The sequence below is a fragment of the Vanellus vanellus genome, assembly GCF_965231255.1.
Source record: "Vanellus vanellus genome assembly, chromosome: 14".
NCBI lineage: Eukaryota > Metazoa > Chordata > Aves > Charadriiformes > Charadriidae > Vanellus > Vanellus vanellus.
In genome coordinates, this window is record NC_138919.1 from 19,845,682 (window position 1) to 19,865,881 (window position 20,200).

General features: G+C 42.7%; 1 protein-coding gene across 1 annotated transcript; it reads right to left on the bottom strand.

Annotated features, from left to right (window-relative positions):
• Positions 1–445: 445 nt before the first annotated feature.
• On the bottom strand, positions 446–14,215 carry KDELR2 (KDEL endoplasmic reticulum protein retention receptor 2). Its single transcript, XM_082490676.1, has 5 exons — positions 14,019–14,215; positions 7,337–7,437; positions 4,186–4,344; positions 2,475–2,727; positions 446–1,659 (listed from the first exon to the last, which is right to left on the bottom strand). The coding sequence occupies exons 1-5, from the start codon at positions 14,107–14,109 to the stop codon at positions 1,625–1,627; spliced, it is 639 nt and encodes a 212-aa protein (XP_082346802.1). The 5' UTR covers positions 14,110–14,215; the 3' UTR covers positions 446–1,624.
• Between the last annotated feature and the right edge of the window lie 5,985 nt (positions 14,216–20,200).

The window sequence follows — 20,200 nt, forward strand, 5'->3', positions numbered from 1 at the left end:
GGCAGCCCCGCGGCTGCAGCCAGCACCGGGACGGAGCCCCGCTCCGAGCGGCCGGGCACACAACGGGCAGGCAGTGCGGCACCGAGACCGCAGCAGCTCAGCGGGCACATCTGCGACTAATAAACGCTGGTGACCGCTGGGCCAGGAATGATAACCTCCACCAACGAGGGGGATAACGACAATAAACTAAATTAGAGAAGACAAACGATTTCTTGGAGATAAACCAAAGCCACACACCAGCACCCAACCCTCACCTGCTGCAGGCTGGGGACTGCGCTCCTACAGAACAAGAGCCGCCATTGCTTCTTGCGGTGATAATGCCTTAAAAAGCTCACATTTCAGTAGCGTAAACATGACATTAAGCAACTCGTCCTTACCACCACCTTTCATCCAGTCTCAGGCTAACAGAAAGCTTTAATTCAGGAATAAACCCCAACATTTTCACCATTTCATAAAGTGTTTATTGAGGATGGTAACACAGGATAAATCATGCAACAGCTCAGTAAAAAAAGGGAATCATTTAAAGGATAAAGAATGGTAACTGGTGCTGCTGATTTTGAAAAGTTTATAAAAAAAAATATTAATTGTCCAAAAGTGACATCAAAAACCACTTGAAGCTGAACATGGAAGTTGCTTATAAAGCATTAATTAAAAAGAAAATGTAGATACTGTTTAAAATGATCACCTACAGATTACTGTAATCAATGTACAAGTCTCCCATTTCCGTAGCTGCGATGGTGCAGCAGGGCTGTACATCCGAGATACTCAACCTTCTCATCCTGAACAACAAATACAGTCACAAACATTTGCCACTAAGCAACACAACCGTATCTCTTACCCATCACGGCCTGCGCTGCCAAGTGCTTTCAGTATTGGGATTACCTTCCCAAGCATCATGGCAGAACAGGAGAGGGCCCATCCTTGTGGCCTCAAGAGATTTCCTCGCTGTCCTCTTGCCATCAGCCTGTGTTAGAAGGGGAACAACCACAAAACGTGACTGTTCCCCTTCTGGCACCAACATGTATTTTAAATAGGAACTCCATGTCAGCAGATGGCACAAAGACTGGGCACCAGCACATCACATCAGACATTGGTGGTTTCAGATTTCGAGTTGACATATATTCACCTTTTGGAAAAAAAATAAATACAGTGGAATGAAAATTGAATCAAAGGGAAAGAACAGATGACTACCATCCATCAAGGATGCACAAATCTGTGCACTGAAAAAAAAGAAAAAAGAAAAAAAAAATCAGTCATTTCAAAGAAATTATTGAAAATTAAAAAAAAAGTTTGCACTTGTTCCTGGTCATAAACAATCTCACAAAAATCTCATTTTTGGAACTATTCCAATTGAAACCATACACTGAATTTATTAATACAGTATAAGTTTCTTTATGTAAAAAATCTTTATACATAGTAATAAAAAAGATAAAGGCAAGATGCATCAAACAGAAATCTGCTGGTTGTTTTTCCTCCGTTCTTACAGAGCCGCTGATGACTACCTGCACTATAAAGAGCTGTGTTTCTGACTTTCTGTCTCAAGCATCTTCGCCTTTGCTTGTGATAAGGATTGTTCTGTCCAAGCATCCAAAAGGACAGATGCTGGTGATATTTTTTTTGGCACTTACGCTGGCAAACTGAGCTTCTTTCCCTTGAGTACTGTAAAGAAAAGTAGGAAAGAAAACAGTTAGCAAACCCAGGATGTGACCTAGGATAAGCACACACTGCTAAAACTTCAAAGGGACCAAAACCTATCCCATAGAGTCACTGTATTACAAAATGGGTGCACAGCAGATGGTCCTCCCAAGCTTGCCTGCCTCTCTTCAACACATAGTGGTAGAACTATGATGAATTAACAACTATTCCAATCCTGCCCTCTTGTGGCACCCCGGAATTCTCACTCTTCATCCTCAGGACATACTAGCCTATGACCGTGGTTTCTTAAGAGTTAATACTAAAATAACACAGCCCGATATAGCTTTGTAGCTTATATGATGAACACTGGAATATGAACAAGGGCAGAACTACTAATGCACCAAGCAGAAACAACTGCTTCTACACTTAGCATAAACAGAAACATCCAAAATCCTTTGGATTCTTAAGGTATTTAAAACACTGAGAAAAGGTTTCCATGTAAGCATGGAATGTGCACAAAACAGTTGATGTTGGTGGAGAAGCATGAGGATCATGCTTATCTCTGGAAGACAACAGCAACATGTGTTTAGCCATACTTATTTTAAACTTGTCAATTAGGTTCATCAGACCATTTATACACTTATATTCTATTAATAATCAAAACAATCCTCAGAAATGCCCCATGCTAGCAGAAAGTGTACTTGATAAATCTATCAAGCAGATTGCAGTGATAATTTGCACGGAGTTAACAACCTAGTAATGTCAACTTAGCAGATCCCTGTGAATGTGTTAATTGCTACATTCCACAACCTGAAGCCAGAAGTCAATGCACTACTTACCTTTTGTAACATACAAATAGAAGAAGTCACAGTACAGAACGGTCTGGACCACACCAGCAACAACAGCTATGAGGTCGAAAAATCCCTCAAAATAGTAGCGCCAAATCCAGTTGACTAAGTACAAGGCACGGTACAGACCCAAGAAGAAAAGATAGTGAGTAGTGATGGTCTCTGCTTCCCCAGTTTTACTAATCATAAAAAGTTGAGGGAGAATAGCAACTGATTCAAGATAGATGGAGAAGGTCCACAGTATCTGAAATGAAAAAAAAAACAAAACACAACTCACAGGTATATTCAACTGTCTTACTGATAAGAGAAGCAAAGATATTTGACTTGCCTTGACTTTTCAGTCTCTAACAATGATATGAATAGGTACAGTATTTTGGCAAACTATCTTTGGTACAGAAAAAACTAAGTGAAAGCTTCATAATCAACGATGGGACGGTATGAGGGAACAACTCTCTTGGCAGACAACACTCTCCCAACCAGCTGTCTAGTGAGCTGGCAGGCATAGGCTTACTCGTGAGGAAACTTATGTGCATCCATCAATTCAGGACTCACAGTACCATAAAATACAGCTTACAGAGCTGGTGCTGTGAAAAGCTGCAGGGAAGATGAATCCTTCCCCCCCACCCCCCCTCAGTTCTTCCAAGTTTTTTAATCTATTGGTTTAAAGAATGAATTAACACAGAACAAAATTTAAAATAATGTCTCAAAGTGTTGCAGTTGAAATTCTGTCTAACAAAAGAATTTCACGCCAATAAATATAAAAATGCAGCTCAATCCCCTTAAGATAAACAATCTAAAGTTTATTCGGTATTTCATGGGAAAAATTACCTGTTTGGAACTCTCTATAATTACATTTTTAACATAATTTTTCTGATAGGAAAACACATAGCTGCCTTTGAAATACAGTGCAATTCTTTCTAATACTCTAAACCATTTGCAATTCTACACAATTTAAGAAGTTTATCATTCCTTTTGTTTTCACCAGGTGGCACCAACTATTCACAAACTGCACACTTTCTGGGGCATTTCTTTAACAAACATAACAAAAGGAAGAATACTTTTGAATTAATATAATACACCATATGAGTGTACTGGGGAAAAAGATAAGTCTTCTACTTAATAAAACAACCAACTTTGATAATAAGTCTCCTGAAGTGCCTTAATTTTCACAGAAATCTACACTGTAAAGATGCATTAAGGAAGTAGGATTAGCCTGAGCCTACTAAACATAGGTATCTTTCAAGCATTCCTCAGTCAGCCTAAAATTGCTCTTCGTGTCCTGGTTCCAGCAAGGATGGGGTTAATTTCCCCCCGGAGCCGGCAGGGCAGGCAGGTAGTCCATACCAGTGACCCCTGCCCGGCTACAAGAGGCGCTAGGCGGGGGGACGGGACGGGACGGGACAGTCGCCACTTGGGGCGGCTGCGGCAGTGCGGGTCCAGTCGGTGCGCTGCGGTACTGTAATCGCATCCTTATGCTCCTTTATCGGTGTTATCGTTTTTCTTTCTTCTTCCCTTTGGTTGTGCTGTTAAATTACACTGTTTCAACCCACGAGTTTTGCCTTTTTCTGCCGATTTTCCCACGGCTGTGGGAGTCGAGCGAGCGGCTTCGTGGGTCTTTGTTGCTGGCTGAGGCCAAACCACGACACTTCGTGTTCTAAATAATTTTACAGAAAAAAGTATAACCTCCTGCCCATCAACTCACCTCCAGAGGAGAGAAGTCATGATTGACAAGAAATGAGAGTCCACCGACCGGAACTATCAGAAACTCCACTCTGAATGTATCATGGTTTCCATCATAGGTGGCCTTAAATTTCATGTAGATCAGATACACAGTGGCATACGAGCAAGCAATGTAGATAAGCTGAAGAGCAAGGAAAGAAAAAACAAAAACCAAAACAACCCACAGAGGTTGCAGGATTAGATCAAACTCGCTGAACAAGGATATCCCAGGCACTAAGAAGAATAAATGCTGGTTTTTTTGGTTGTTTGTATTGTTTGTTTACCTGCTAGTTCCAGACTATGTGCCGGTATTTAACTTTTCTCAGCAGAGTAATAACTCAAAACCAATGACTTTGGGCTCTACTGGTTTTGTCACTTTAAAAGCATCACCTTGCCTCTGGTTGAAGTGACTGTCCAAAGTTTCTTTAAAGACCCTTTCCTGAGCAGACAGAACTAAGGAACTGACTGGAGAAGGAACACCCCTTCTGTTACTGCAGGGGAAGCACTGGCCCAAAACATTTACGTCAAAAATGTGCACATGCATACATGCAATAATGACAAAAGGGGTCTTTCTACATTCAAAAGGCCTGGGAGTGGTGTGGCTTATGTGGCAAATAAAAACTTACTCAATAAGCCCCAGACTCAGCCATTTAACATATCACAAATTAGCTGATTTGAGTTAGACATTTAAATGTCTCTAAAACCTGAAGAGTGGCAAGAGGCTGGTGTTCTCCACCAACCAACAGGCCATAAAACCTGCAAAACCAACAGACTGCTAGAAGCACTGAACCAGAATTCAGTTTCAATTTCAGTTAAAGTCTGATTTTTAATTAGACCATTTTTAATTGTTATGGTACAGTAGACTTCATAACTATTTCCTATGGAATAGGCAAATAGCTTTATTTTACAGATGAGAAAACAGAGCCAGAGAGAATACATGACTTTCTAAAGGTCAATCTGCCATCATCAGGACAGAGCTCACATTGTCCTGGAGACAACACAGCACAGTAGACTAGACAAATAGTTTAGCTTCTGCCTCAGTTTCACCACAAAGATCAAATATTCCAAACCATTTATCACATTAAATATAGGTCCTTTACAACTGAAGAGTAACAGATTTAGAACCCCATTGATTGCAGATGCTACTAATGACTAAAAGCGCTGCTCACAGATACAGGACACTACAAATACTATATTAAGGAGCTGAGAATTCAGAGACTCTCTACTACACTAGCACCCCAGCTGACTGGAGAAAAAGGACCACAGGACAGGATATCTGATACAGGGAATCCCCGCTACAGGTGTAAACTAATCGTAATTGGTATGGTCATAGAAGACACTAAGGAAGTGTGAACGAACCCCAACTCCTTATTAAAGATTTCTCCGTAAGAATTATAGTGTCTTTTGGGAGACTCAAAAAGTTTTCATTTTCAAAGATACCAAAATAAAAAATGGTACAAAAATGACTGCAGAGTGCATCAGCAGAAATGCATCCAATGCTCAGATACAGGTACCATGGAAAAAAACCTGTCAGACACAGAATGCTACAAATCACAAAAATTAAGACTGCAGGTCAGTAAGAGAGGCAAATAGTGCCAATTTGTGTATTTCCATATATATTCCTGGAACACAGAAGAAAGTAATTTTCCTAAATATCTGATGACCACTGCCAGACAAATACGAGCAAACTGGCACCAGTAATTTAATTGTTATTTCTCTAAAAATACTGAAGAAAATCCTAACTCTACAGAAATTAACATTTTTACTGCCAATTACAGCCTTTTACTCAGAATAGAATATTCATCTAGTTATGCTCTGAGTAAGCTTATTTGTATAGTAGTTCATGTTCTCTACAACTGCCCAATGTTATATACTCCTAAATATACGTAGATAGAACAAGAAGCTGTGTTGGGACACTCAAGCAGCTTTGTCTTGGCCCTACAGTAATGGGCTGAAAAGCCAATTACGTCTAACAGTCTCTCTAAGCAGTAACCTTTGAAACTGTACCAGAGGCTTCCCTTTTGCAAGTTAATACTGGATTTGAACTGAGGACCATTTTTTCATAACTGGAAAGACTCAGTTTAGTATGAAGTATCATAAGGGTCATTTCCCACACGCATTCCTTTTCTGGGTAGGAAGGCTGCAGAACAAAGACACGGTCATGACCCTGAATCACAACCAATAAATAAATTGCAAAAACCCTAGCTGCTTCTTTAGTGCGCTCAGAAATTGCACAGGAACAAAGCTTGTGTTTCAAGAATATTTTACTTAATCCACAGCTCTTTATCTAGACTGTTAGTATTAAAACTTAAGCTTACACGTTTGACTTGTCTGAAGACAACAGTGTGTCCAGGTTTAAGATCTAAAATTTTATTTTACAGTATTATTCCCGTAATTCTTCAGTATGTTTTGCATTATTGCTTATCTAGTCCTTCCTCTTGGCAAAGTTATACTATCCTCTGCGCTAAACTTGGAGAGCGCCAAGAAAATCCAAGAATAAAAGAACTGAATTAAAAAGGTGTCTGCTCTGGTGCCACGAATGCACTGATCTCTACTGGTGCCACAAACATGTTGCACTCCCAGTCTACTGCTTTATTTTCTTGTACTCAGGACCAGAAATTGCAGGAATAAATAAGAAATGACAAAAACAAATTTGGGCTCAATAACATTCAGTGGGCAAGCAAACGGGGTATAATCTGATGGAAACTACATTCCTAAAATCAGACTCCTGTCAACTTTAGATCCGCCCCTGACCAGACACTGCTACAGTTCTGGCAATGCATTTTGAACACTAATTTACCTTGTAGTGGATAAAATGAGATTTACTTAAGCTATAACGTCTCAATTGAGAAATACAATTCATTTGAATCATTTTTCTTAAGCTTTGATTTTCAATAAGCAAAATGGCATTTGTTCTAAATGTCACTGTCCCCATGCAAACAGTCTTTAAGAATTGCACGTGAAACGTAGAAAAAGTAGGGTTGAGTCCATTTTCCACATTCTTTATCCAAAGCCCATCTAGAACTTATTCTGTAATAAGTGTGCAGTGAGCCATTTAAAAAGGCTTTTATTAATGAAATTCTGCACTCTGCATGCAACTTTACTAGCTTTTCTATCTCTTCCGTATACTCTACCTTCATAGATGTGTTATACAATGAAATGAATGAAGTGAAGAGGTCCAGATAACGGGTAGTGAAGACCAGTGCAAACAGAAGCTGGCTTTTCCCAGAAATACCTAAAGCGATAAAGGAAATAATTAATTATTCAAAAAGTGATGATGTGCTTTAAAACACTTGATGCCAAGGATGAGACAGGATATATCCTTTATTTCTAAGCAAGTTGAATTCAAAATTAGGACAAAATCCAGGCTTCCAGAACTAAGGTGTACAAACAGAACTGCAAGTTCGTTTATCTGTAGTATGGATGTAAGTTACCTAAACACCACTGCTAGGACAAGGTGCTAGCACTACGCAAAATTTAGAAGTTACTCGCAGCAGATAGCATAATCTACAGAAGTACCACCTGCAAGCTGTCTGTTCTGCATTATCACTGGGCACTATGCAGCAAGGCTGCACTAGCTTTCAATTCTCAAAGTGCTGTCACATGCCTTAGTACATTCTTGAGATGCTGAATAGTTGGAAAGGCACAAGGGCAATAGATACTACAGATCCAGGGATAATCAGAAAGTACACTAGCACCAATATCGTGATTTTAAAGCAATACATCAATTTTAAAACATAAGGCAATTCAATTCAGAAACTTAACCGACCACGTGGTGGAAAACAAAATATTATCAAACGGTCAAAACCACATGTTACTATGTACTGTAACAAAATAAAAAAAGAGAAAGGTGAGCTAAAATGACAGACAACTACATTGCATTTTCAAAGTAACTTTAGATTTTTAGGCCAAAGCCCCAATGTCAAAACATTTACGTGTACTTAACTTCAGCCACTAGAGCAGAGTTAGAAGCATAAAAGCTTTGCACAATCAGTCACTAAAAGCTTCTGAAAACCGAGGTGAAGCATCGCTCCATAATACTGATGTGGTGGTGTATCACAGCAGGGGGACAAAATAACCTAGCCTGTGCCTCTATCTTGTTATTCCAATTATTCTTGTTTTCAGTCATCCGGGGTGAAAACACTTGAATCTGTTCAGCTAAGCATGCAAATATTGTTCAAAAAACCCAAGAGGGAAATATATTCTCTAGGAGAGGGTTATGATGCAAGGCTGAAAATCCTCGTCCCTTTTTACAGAGATACTTCTGAAAAAGGCTTTTACTAACAGTGCCATAAAGCAATTAGAAGAAAGGCTATCTGCTATGATTATTGAACTCCTTTTTCACTCTGGCTTAACACTGAATAAGCTGCACCAGATGAAAGGGCTTTATGTTTATACATAACGTACAGGAACGGCTGAAACAGTGCCAATTAAAAAGGAGTTTTGTTTGCAACTTTCATATGTGAAACGTCTAAGAGGTGAGCCTGCAGAACAACCCAACTGCCCATAAGCAACTGTAGCACAGGAAACAGCAAATGCCTCAAAACCTACAGTTACACAGACTGTAAAACTATACAACAAAAGCTGCATTAAAAGGAAAGAAGAAACCCCAAAACAAAACACCAAACAAACAAATAAAAAACCCAACCCCACCCCACCCCAACCCCCACCAAACCAATTCCCAAACTTTAGGAAAAAGAACCACATTTGACATTTCTTGAACCAGAACTACGTTGCGAAGGCAGCTGAAGCAGCGCTCTCCATTGCAGCCCAGGTGTGCCCGCTGGCATTACAGCTCCTGACGGAGCCCCGCTCTCACGCTAATCCACCTCTCAGCAAGCAACGCTGTCCTAAGGGCAAAACCTACAGGGGACAGAAATCCACCTGCACAGATGACAGTACAGCATCCCACTACAGCATACAGTTATTATAAATTATTTAGCATGCTATTTTCTTTTAGAAAATAACTGTGAACAGCAAAAAAAGCATACAAGATACATTAATGATTGATAATGGCTACAAATTTGGATCTGGGTGTATTGTCACATAAATACAAGTAATATACCTGACAAATTCCTCTAAGCCATTGCCAGCCTCACCTCCCCCCCTAAGCCAAAAGCTGTAATTTTTACTAAGGCTTTCAGTATTTACACTGAATTTTGAATCTTTAGAATAGTCAAATGCTCCTGAAACAGACCCTAAAGCCAAATTTAAACAAATTTTCAAGTTAAGTAGGCTTGACTAGGCAAGGTTCAAAGTTTAAACTGAATACCTATGGAGACAGCCAAACTGGGAGAAAGCAAAATCTATACCACTAGCAAAAACAGGGGGAGGAAACAGGTAACCACTCTGCTGTATGAATTTGATGCATTTTAACACTTTCAGAAATACATCAATATACCTGCCACAACACTGACCTTGGCTCATGGTTGGTAACTGCAACACATTATTCTCACCCTTCTCCCTTTCCTTTTACTCCCACAAACATTACTTGAGCTAAATAAGCACATTTTTATTTCTTCTTCCAAAAATTCTTCTTCTCAAATTTCGAAGGGTCAAACATCTCATTTTTGTTTCATCCTCATGCATGGAAAAACTCCTTCAACTTCGGCACTCTAGTTTGGCTAAAAGCAGTAGCATGGAACTTGAATTCAAAAGCTCAGCTGATTTTCACACCAAGGAGGACAGCAGAGCGGAAATTGTAGTACTTTCTCATCAACTTAATTTTGCTATTGTGAGTTAGGTAAAGAGCAACAGGCAGCAGCAGAGGTGTTCAGTTGGCCTGGCTGTGGAGCACATACACTATGTACTATGAACTGCATATCACAACCATAAAATCTATGAACCAAGGTTTCTCTAAGGAAAGCCAGTCCATACTTTGCCAGGAACACTTCACAGACTTTTGGAAGTATTTAATAAAAAAGGTAGCTTTGCTCAGTATGAAGTCCACATCAGCCACAGAACTACAACCTCTTTGGTTATGCTAGTAAAAAAAATTAAGAATCCCATTTTGATTAAAAAAAAAACAATCTAAATGTAAACACAAATTTGTCAATTGAGAAAGGCAAAATTTTCCTTCAAAGAAAGAGAAGAAATTCCAAACCTACCTAAAGCAGCATTTTTTGAGAAAATACAGACAAATTGGCAGCAGCCTATGGCAAAGTATCATCTAAAGTCTTCAACATAGCATATGCTCTGGTCCATAAACATAATTATGAGAGACAACTACATTGCCTAGCAAAACTATTATACATTTACCACCTACACTACTTTTTTTAGAGTATTCAGCATATAATTTGACAGCCTTGCAACTGCAGGTCACCTTTAACGCTTGGCAAATGACACTGAGAAAAGCAAATCAATTTTCAGGCAGTAATTCACAGTGCAAACAACCTAATTTGACTCGGAATGGATTAGAGAATACAGTCTGAACATGACAATGTTTGAATGCACAGGATTCTTCAAGTCTCATGAATTTCCTAATTATGACATGAAGTCAATAGTGGAGTTACCTGCTACATTCTCCACAGCTCCTAGTAATTATTTTTTAGCTGTTATTTGGAGTGGCAAACATTTTTCCAAATTCTAAATTTGGAAACTCAAATAACCAGTCATGCAAAAATTTGTTTCCCTGCCAGCTCTGAATTCATGACTTGATTTGCTTTCTCCTTGTTCTCTTTTTAACACATTGACTAAATTGGGGGGGGGGGAAGGGGGATCAGTTTGTCAAACACTGAAAACACAGATTGCTTCATAATGCAGGTTATCCTAGCCTCACCTATTTTCCTCAGTTAGAGGAGTCACTCCTTAGGAAAGAAAATGGGGACTGACGTGTCTTCAGAAAACAGCAGGTTGCAGCAGAGGTACACAGGCTGTCTCCCTCTCGTTTCCAGCTGCTTTTACAGGCCTCTGAGCTCCTCTTGGAACAAAGGCCTCAGACAGACACAGATGCAACCAGAAGAGAGGAGTCGGCACCATGCGGTTTGCCAGCTCTTCATGGATCACAGCCTACAGTTTAGCAATCAGTTAGAAGCCTTTATTTATTTTCTAAGCTTCCACTGCTTCAAAAGTGCCCAGTTAAATCAGCAGCTATTTTGCCTGCATTTCCTTAGTCACCAATAACCATGAGGTATATGTTTATTTAATTTACAAACTGCTCTAATATGCAGTGTAAAGGAACACAGACAGCCCACTAATAAGAGGCACTTAACAGCTGCTCAACATTAACCGGTAACTATTTAGGGGTTATTGTTGCATATGACTTTACAAACATATTTTTACGTCAATATATATTTATGAAGTTTTTATTAGTAGAAACCACAACTGCCAACAACAAAGCACTACAAGGAACAGGACAGAGCCCCAAAAATAAAATCCCGTGCTCCTCTGAGGTGCTCTTCTCATTCCAGACAAGCTCGTTAGGCCCCAGACACTAATCTCATAGAGGTACCGTGGATCTGGATCTATTCTTAAAGACTCAGGCAGAACTGCAAGACACCAAAAAAACAATACCAGACAAACACATCCCTGTTTAATTTTTCTGCTGAGGAAAATGAATGAAGCAGACATTTTCTACTGAAAGAGCCCACGCATGTACATTTGTGTTCGGGGACGCTGGCTGATTTGGTAGAGGGAAAAGTTGAGGGCCCTATGTAATATAGGCCCATTTGCTTTTCTATGTCGGAGAAAGCAGTACTAAAGATAATGATTGGTATGAGTCCTTCTTCTGAATAAAACCCTAGTAACAGAGATCCTCAATCACAACTAACTTAAGTAAAACGACATCATATCACTTTTCAAGCAGAGAGATGGAACTAGGTTACATTGTTCTAGACCATGTAAATAACCTCATGTCCAAAGGTCACGTACGAATCCCTGGTCTAAAACCTATTTGAATTTTAGCCTTGCACTACAATTTCTCATTTTCTTTCTTCAGACGAGAAGAGGTATTTAGTTTTTTGGATCATTAACTCTGTTCTTTGTTGTAATCTTGACTGCATTTCTCAAGTAAGGCGGAGGACAGAACTCTACAGAAGAGCTGGAGAAGACCAGGCCCTCCCCTGCCAGAATTCCTGAACCACTACAGCTTGAGCCAGGAAAGTTCATTAGGAAGGAGCTCTTGAGCTCCACAGCCTCAGAAACAATAGTTCTGCACTACCACTGCACTTGGACCATGGAGTCATTTGCTTGAGCTCTTTTGTAAAGTTAAGAACAATTTTTACTTTAAATGTATTTAAAGCCAAAGCTATTAATTTACTTTTTTTTTTTCTTTTGCACTATCAAGTGATTAACAAAAAGTGACTTGACATGAAAACATGCAGAACCTGTACTTCCTCTTACCTGTAGCACAAATCTCTTTCATTTCCTCATTTTCAGTTCTTTCAGGTTGCAGCTTAAACTAATTCTTTGCGCTTTTAACTGAATACTTTACAGATACATCTGCTCAACAGTATTAACTCGGTATTTGAACAATATTTTATGTCAACACGGCAAACCGATTTCAATAATAATTACTCTTACTAACAAAGCAGCAGCTCGACGAAGAGAAGGCAAAGTCAATCTCACGGTCAAACCCCAGTCCACAGCAAAAACAGTACTTCCAGGGTCGGTGGCCTGATCCACGTAATACACAACGCACCGAAATGTCCATTTTGAACTACAACAACTCCCAGTTTTCTGAAAGAAACCAGCTATGCTGCAGTTACAAGAACTGCTTGCAATTCCCTCCAACCACCACACCGTACACCAGAAGCGAAAAAGCGACCCGCATCACCGGGAATTCGGGCAGGCACGTAGGGAGCGGGGAGGAAGAGCAGGCGTTGCTCGGCCGGGCTGGCGGGGAGCGGGGGAGCCCGGGCCCCCCCCGCTGCCACGTCAGAGCAGGCCGTATCGCGACAGAGCGCCGCTTCGCTCCGGCCTGGGGCCGCTCTCCGGCTGCCTTCCCCTGCAGCTGCCCGTGCAGGCACGGAAACACCCCAGAGGCCTTACGAATGGCGGTTTGATTCTCACCGCGGCGAGAGGGGCGAACAAGAGGGACGCAGAGGGCGCGTCAGCCGGCCGCGCAGGCAAACCGGCGGGCGGGGGGGACGGGACGAGCAGCCCGCCAGCCCGGCGCTCCCGACCGCAGCGGCGGCGAGCGCACGGCCGGGCGGAAGGCTGCGCTGTCGGGAAGGGGAGAAAAACAGCTCCGGTAACGGCGGGGTGGGGGAAGGCTGCCCGCCCGCCCGGCCGGGGACACCCCCCCCCGCCTCATTCATTCCCCCGCCGCCGCGCAGTTACATAAGGCGGGATGGACGCTCCCGGGGACGGACTATGCGCCGGTGCTCGGGGATTAAAGTACAAGTAATGGCAACCGCTAAACCTTTAACGGAACGGCAGCGCCCACCAGCGCGCCCCTACCGCGGCGGGCGGGATGCGGCTCCCCCCGCTCCCCCCCCAGCCTGGTTCCGGAGGGCTCGGGCGGGCGGAGGGCTGAGCCCCGCTGCCCTGCGCTGCGGAGCCATCGTCCCTGTTCACCTGCCCGGGGCGAGTTCTGCCCTCCCGCCCTGAGGGCCTTCGGCAAACCCCGCTCCTCTCCCCGCCTCACCACAGCCGCCCGCCGGGCAGGCGGGATCCCCCGCGCTGCCCCCCCGAGCTCTCCTCGGGGAGCGGCCCCCGAAGGGCGGCAGAGCCGATGGCGGCGGCGGCACCCCCCCGCCGCGGCGAGACGGCGGCCATCACGCCCCGCCACCAGCGCGGCTCCCCTCAGCCACCGCGGCCCGGAGCAGCCCGGCCGGTCCCGCCGCCCCCCCCCGCCCAGCGGCCTTCCGCACGCACCCGCGCAGGAGCGGCTCTTCCAGATCTTGAGCAGTAGGATAATGATGGCCGCCAGGTGGGACAAGTCCCCGGTGAGGCGGAAAATGTTCATGGCGGCAGCAGAGGCGGCAGCGCAGCCCGGAGCCGGGGAGCGAAGATGGCGTAAGCTCAGCGGGCACCGAGCGACGTGGCCCGGGGACGTGGCCAGACAGCCACCGCGCCCGCTGCACCCTGGGAAACGGGCGGGAGCGGCCACGGCCCCGCCCCGCACCGCCTCCCGCCGGGGCCGGCGGAGCCGTTAGGCCCGAGGCGAGACCCGGGCCGGCCGCCGGGCCGGGCCGGGCCGCCTTCGTCCCCCCCGCGCTGTGAGGGGGCGGCCCGGGCCGGGCTCTGGCTCCCCACAGGGCGCCGAGGAGGGAAGGCCTCGCTTCGGGTCCCGCGCAGGGGTGTCCGACCCCGAGGGCGGAGTAGGCCGCGGTCCTTTTTTTTTTTTTTTTTTTTTTTGCTTTAAACTCTTGAGAAGCCGCTTTAGGTGAATGAATTGGAGATGCTTTGCTAGCAGAGGGCAGGGCTGTGCAGCCAGGAGCGGCTGCTGGCGGCCCCGGCCCCGGGCGGATGGCCGTCGGTGACACGGGGCCCACAGCGGAGTCGCCGCGGAGCTCAGGCCGCAGGCATCTGGCTAGTGGAGCAGGTGGTGTTACATAGCTGTTGCCATGTTTTGTGAAAACGAGCAATTGACTTGATTCATGTTTAGTAGCCCAAGAGATTATGAAAACCTTCCAAGAAAAAGCCTAGTAATTATCCCTTGCCACCGCGAGGCTTTGCGAGTGAGCGTGCAGCCTCTTTGCGGTCCCGAGTCCTAAGCCTGAAGGAGGGCATCGCCGTCCTAGCTGTCGGGGCTGCAGTTCAAAGATGTATCGCCTCTTATGCAGTGCCCCAATAACTCTCCAATGTTCTCTGTAAAAAAAACAACCACCAAAACAGTGACAAAGACAGCTAGGAATGGGGTTCCAATGACTCTGGAAAATAGGTAACGGGTCATCCCAGCTGAACAGTGGTACTTTGCTTTTTTATAGCATCATAGAAAGAGTAAGTTACTTTTTTAAAATTTACTGGTTTACATTATTACACCCCCTGTTTGAGGAAATAGCATAAGGCCTTTACTGTTACAGAATGATGTACAGAACCATGTCCAGGAAGTTTCCTACAGCAGAAGGTTACGTATTGTTTGAAAATTTATGAAGACGGTCCTAACTCAAATCTTTCATCTGCTTGTTTAAAATGTAGCATAAACATTGAAATCTTTAATGGGCTTACCTATTCCCTGAAAGAAAAAGAGAACTGATCAGTACCTGCTATTGAGTTTATCTATTTTTAATAAGCACCCACAGTGTGACAGAAACAAATTTACTTATTTTCAGAGATTAGGAATCAAAGCTGTCCTCTTAAATCACTGTGTTTACAAGTGCAGCAATACAGCTCCCTGACAAGCCCCATAGTATCTCTTATTTTACTCTGATAATGTCCTAAGAGAAGGGTTTCTGTGTTAAATTTGGAAAGTTTAGTAGATTTGAACTCCAGTAGACGTAATTATTCTAAACAGCTACTGAATAACTTTCAGCATCAAATAACGTTTCATGTAATTACCAGTAAGTTGCCTATTTGAGGACACATGTTAGGAACCCAAATCCAGTACCTGGAGAATTTGTACCGAAGATGACAGCATTTGACAGAACTCCCCAGGTCCATGGCATAGACGGCTATGGTGGGGGCTCAAGTGCACCTATGCAAGTACAACCTCTGCGGATGCAATCCTGTGGCACTTCCATCGCTATATATAAATGCAATAAGGTCGAAAAGTACAGTTTATGTCTTAAAGCACTATCTGAACGAGCCGGATTAGCTGTTTGACATCGCTTTGACTGAAATATGTGCATTTAATGTGTTAGATGTAAACACTTCTAAAAGGATGAATAAAAAAATAAAAGTAGCTAATAAAAACAGACAGGTGCATAACTGGAATCTATTTTAATAGATACATTAAAGACAGAGAACTGACATCCCTTCTCGCTCAACCCCTTTCTCAGTTCATGCAGGATATATTCAGAACTTTTTTGTGATCCAGGTTGTTTTCTGACATCTGATTAAATACTGAAACATGTCAGGTCCCAGTTAAAGATGACCTAGGGCAGCTTTAGCTTGTGCATCAAACCGACATGTAATTTTAACTATAGCAATGGCTATTCTTTGATAAATCAATACAGTTATTTTCTATACAACAGTTATAAATTACTGGGGAAAAGAGTACCGGAAAATACTATACTGCTGTATTTGTGACAGATTAGTATTTTCCACTATTTTCATATTTCTCCTCTAGGAATTTAGTCCTGGGCTCTCTTCTTTTCTCTTTGTCCCCCAAAGCGAAGATCATAGATATTAAGTGAGATGCTGTTAAATATTTGTAAGGCTAATCAATGCCGGCTAAAACATTACAAGTCCAATGTTACACTGTTGCTGGCAAAGCAAGAAGCCCAGCAATCACAATTCCTCCATTTAATACTCCAATGTATAGTCACTTGGATTGTAAGCTCTGAACATGCCTTGTGTTCCTGCATCACGAGGGCAAGAAAATCCTCTCGTTAATCTGGATGGGAAAAGCAGAGTGATGCTGAACAGGAAGGGGCAGGAAGAGACAGATGGACATTGGCTGCTTGCTACTCCTAGCACAAAAAATGTAATACATTTCTAGACTATCTATTTATGGGCATAATTAAAGAACCAGATGTGAATTTTACAAAAATATCTTATGGTACAAAACTGCTACAGGTCCTGATACTGACAAAGTCAGGTGGGGTGTATGAGCCAGTTTCATCGTTTCTCTGGTTAGGGACTGAGTAGATAAAGATGGAAATATAGTCTGATAATGGACCAGACACTTTACCAAAATACGAAGTTCTGGATACCTGGATGGCACATGTTTATTTTGTTCTCTGAGAAGTTTGTCATTTAGCTGCACTTTTAAAACCATGCTGTATAGCAATGCACAAAGTATTGTTTCTGAGAAACAATTTCAGATGTTCTGGAATACCGATAAGAGAAATTTAACTTACGTTGAAGTTTGTGTTTATCCTTTGCAGACCTGTCTTTTCTATCCAGTTTCCTTCCTGCCTTACTGGAAAGGGAAGTCAGATCTCTCACCTCAACAGCAGTGGAGGAAGCAGTCCACAAGGCCATCCCACATCATATGACACAGGGCAGAATATTTTGCTAGTTGGGACTATAAGGCAGTAAAATAAGGTTCATAGCCCTATTTAGGCCCGCGCATCTACAAATCTCGCTTTAACAAAATAAAAAATCCAAACCCCCCATACTTACCAAAACCACTTTCACTGCAATAAAGAGACCACAATGCTTAAAGTTGTGTACCAGCCTAGAATATCAGCCTTTTTTGAGGGGGGGAAAAAAAAAAGGAAGAGATTATTTGAAACTTGGTTTATACTTCTCTCTAAGGAAGACAGCCTACCACAAGGGAACAAGGTACCGCAGTTCAACGAGTCACCGTTCCTTGACTGATATGCCGTAACTGGCTGTGAGCACGCTCAGAAGCAGCATGTGATATCTATAACCACAAGACAGTAAGAGCCAGAATACCAGCAAGCACACTATGGCTATGGGATTACCTGCTCGAGTGACACATTCCCGGTGAGGGTTCGATTTCTTGCTTATTTGTGAGTGTCAGTGGAGTTAGTCAGACCTCTCCCATAACCTCCGGTGCATTTGGCTGGCACATCTCGGAGCCATGTCTCACATCTGCTTCAACGCGGGCAGACAGTGGGACTCTAACAAGGTCCCAGTCTAATGTGATGGGACTGCAGTCTGTGTTATGGGAAAATAAAGCAGGTAGCGATGATCCTAAGGTAGGCGCAGCAGTCAAGAGAGAAACTAAATCTGCCATGATGCAGTACGTGATTGCCTCTGGAGTATTTGAGCAGATTATACAGAGGCGTAAAGGGCTTCTTAACTTTAATTTTAAAGAAGGATGCCATTTTTTTAAGGCGCTCTCTTTAGAGCTTCACACTGATAGGAGTTGGTTAGCTCTGATGTGACAGATTGAGATCACTTGGGAGTCAAACGTTCCATGTACTGTACAAAACCCGACAACAGCCGTAACGCCAGCTTTACAGGGACGGTTTTCAGACACTGTGGCTGGGTAGTTGTTTTCTTATGTTCAGGGATTTAAAGATATCAGAAATGTGGCATTTCCTCAGTACCAGGTGGTAGGGATATTTTCTCTGTCAGTGATCCAGAGCTAGTAGCCCCTTTCTCTTTTCTAAACACTATTCTGAATATAAAGGTGTCAGGCACTGAAATAATAAGCCAATAAAGTATTTCTTCCCGTCTGTTAACCCCTTAAGAATTCTACATCCAAAAATAAATTAAGTACCTCCTGGTACCCGCTGCTGGACAGGACCACCTTTCACACGGGTCACAACGCTCAGCAGAGCTTGGCCTACGCAGAACTATGTCAGACTGTCGACAGTCGGGTGTACATCCTGCAGGATGTACAGCGGTGCCTAGCAACCACCAGAGCAGTCACAAGCGGAGAGGAGAGCTGCAATTCTCACAATATGCAGATAAGAAAATTATTGTCGTGATATATATTCAGCCGCAGATTTATGCATTAATCTGATCATTTTTTTTCATTCTCAAATATAAATGTTAGAACTAAAAGGACATAGAAAAAGTTAAGCTTGGTTTAAATAAATGTTACCCACATACACAACAAACTGCTACATTTCTTTGAGGATCAAAGTCTTTATACAACATTTCTCTGTCGTATATTCTTCCCTAAAATCCTGATGGTGTGAAAAGAGAGGGACCGTGAGACATTTTTCCCATGAGTGCATTCCAGTGAGAGCGGTCATGTGCTTTTTGTATGCAATATGCGCAGGGGACAGATCCCTATGACTAGCAGTATCCCATGGCATGGATGCCTGCGTTAAGGGTTCTGTGGTTTGTTTCACAGGAGTAAAAAGGAAAGTGTACGTGTTTCAGTTTCCCCCTAGCAATGGAGGTGTGCCAGACTGTGAATGGACAGCAGATCACATACCGTGCATACTAGCGCTCTCCATCTCTTTGTCTCCTTTCCATCTAGTCTTTCCACAGAAATTCAGTTTCAACAGTTTTGAGGGAGGTATCCCATGAATCCCAGTTTTTGTAGAATGAGTTTTTCCATCAGTGACCTTTACAAGAGGTACGCTGGCAAAAGTAAAATTGCTTTTCTACAATACTCACCATCTAAGATGCTCAGACCATCTTATGAACCAAATAGGATTTAGAATCTCACCGTGAAATAAGTACAACGTTAAGTGGGTGCTCCACATTTACCCTTCCCACACTGCTCTTCTAAGAAATAGGTATGTCTTTGACCAAATGCCATGCCAAAGTTACTAACATAATTATTAATTTAATAAAATAAATAAATGATCAAGCGGTTCATCTATTTAAAAGCACTTGTGCTTGAAAGAAATTACAGCACAGATGGCACAAAACAAAGAGCTCACTCCTGCTCCAATTAAAAGCTAAACTCTGACTCACATAATTGCAGACGGAATCACTCCCAGGTACATTGACAGAAGAAGATCATTTTCCGCTCATATAGATGTTTTGAAGTGCCTGGTATAGCTAAGTCACGTATCTGACTTAAACAGCTGAACTGGAAATGCTGACTGTCTTCTTGACTGTGAAAATATTCTCCTGCATCTACACTGAAGCACACACACAATCCAAGTCAGGCAATTTCTAGAAATCAAACCACCTTTTAGTACTTTCACATCTAAATGAAGCAGAACTTTTTAACGTGAAAAAAAAAAAAAACAGATAAATCTTTATAACGTATTTGATCCGTTGAAGCTTTTTTTTTTTTGTTTCGGTGGGCATTTGTACATATTTGCTGGGATTGATAAAACTTTTTTTTCTATTTAAATAAACGTCGCAGTCTACTGTTTACACGCAGAAAAGGAAACGCAGCGGGAAAAGCTGGAATCTTATCCTTAGAGAAAAAGGTGCAAGGCAGTTTCCAGCAACAGTAGCTCTTTGCTCATAAAATGCAAAACTAAAGCACGTAGTACTCTCTCTAACGTCATGTCACACTTGCCAGGGTTAGTTATAGGCAAAGGCAGTTGCTAGAGCAGCAGATTGCT

What these genes read in the sequence shown, in the direction of transcription:
- KDELR2 (XM_082490676.1), bottom strand. Translation starts at nt 14,109, where the DNA reads ATGAACATTTTCCGCCTCACCGGGGACTTGTCCCACCTGGCGGCCATC. An exon ending in TGTATAACACATCTATGAAG is followed by an intron (nt 4,345 to 7,336) that starts GTAGAGTATACG and finishes CTTGCTCTTCAG; the next exon opens with CTTATCTACATTGCTTGCTC. An exon ending in CTATTTGTATGTTACAAAAG is followed by an intron (nt 1,660 to 2,474) that starts GTAAGTAGTGCA and finishes TTTTCTTTACAG; the next exon opens with TACTCAAGGGAAAGAAGCTC.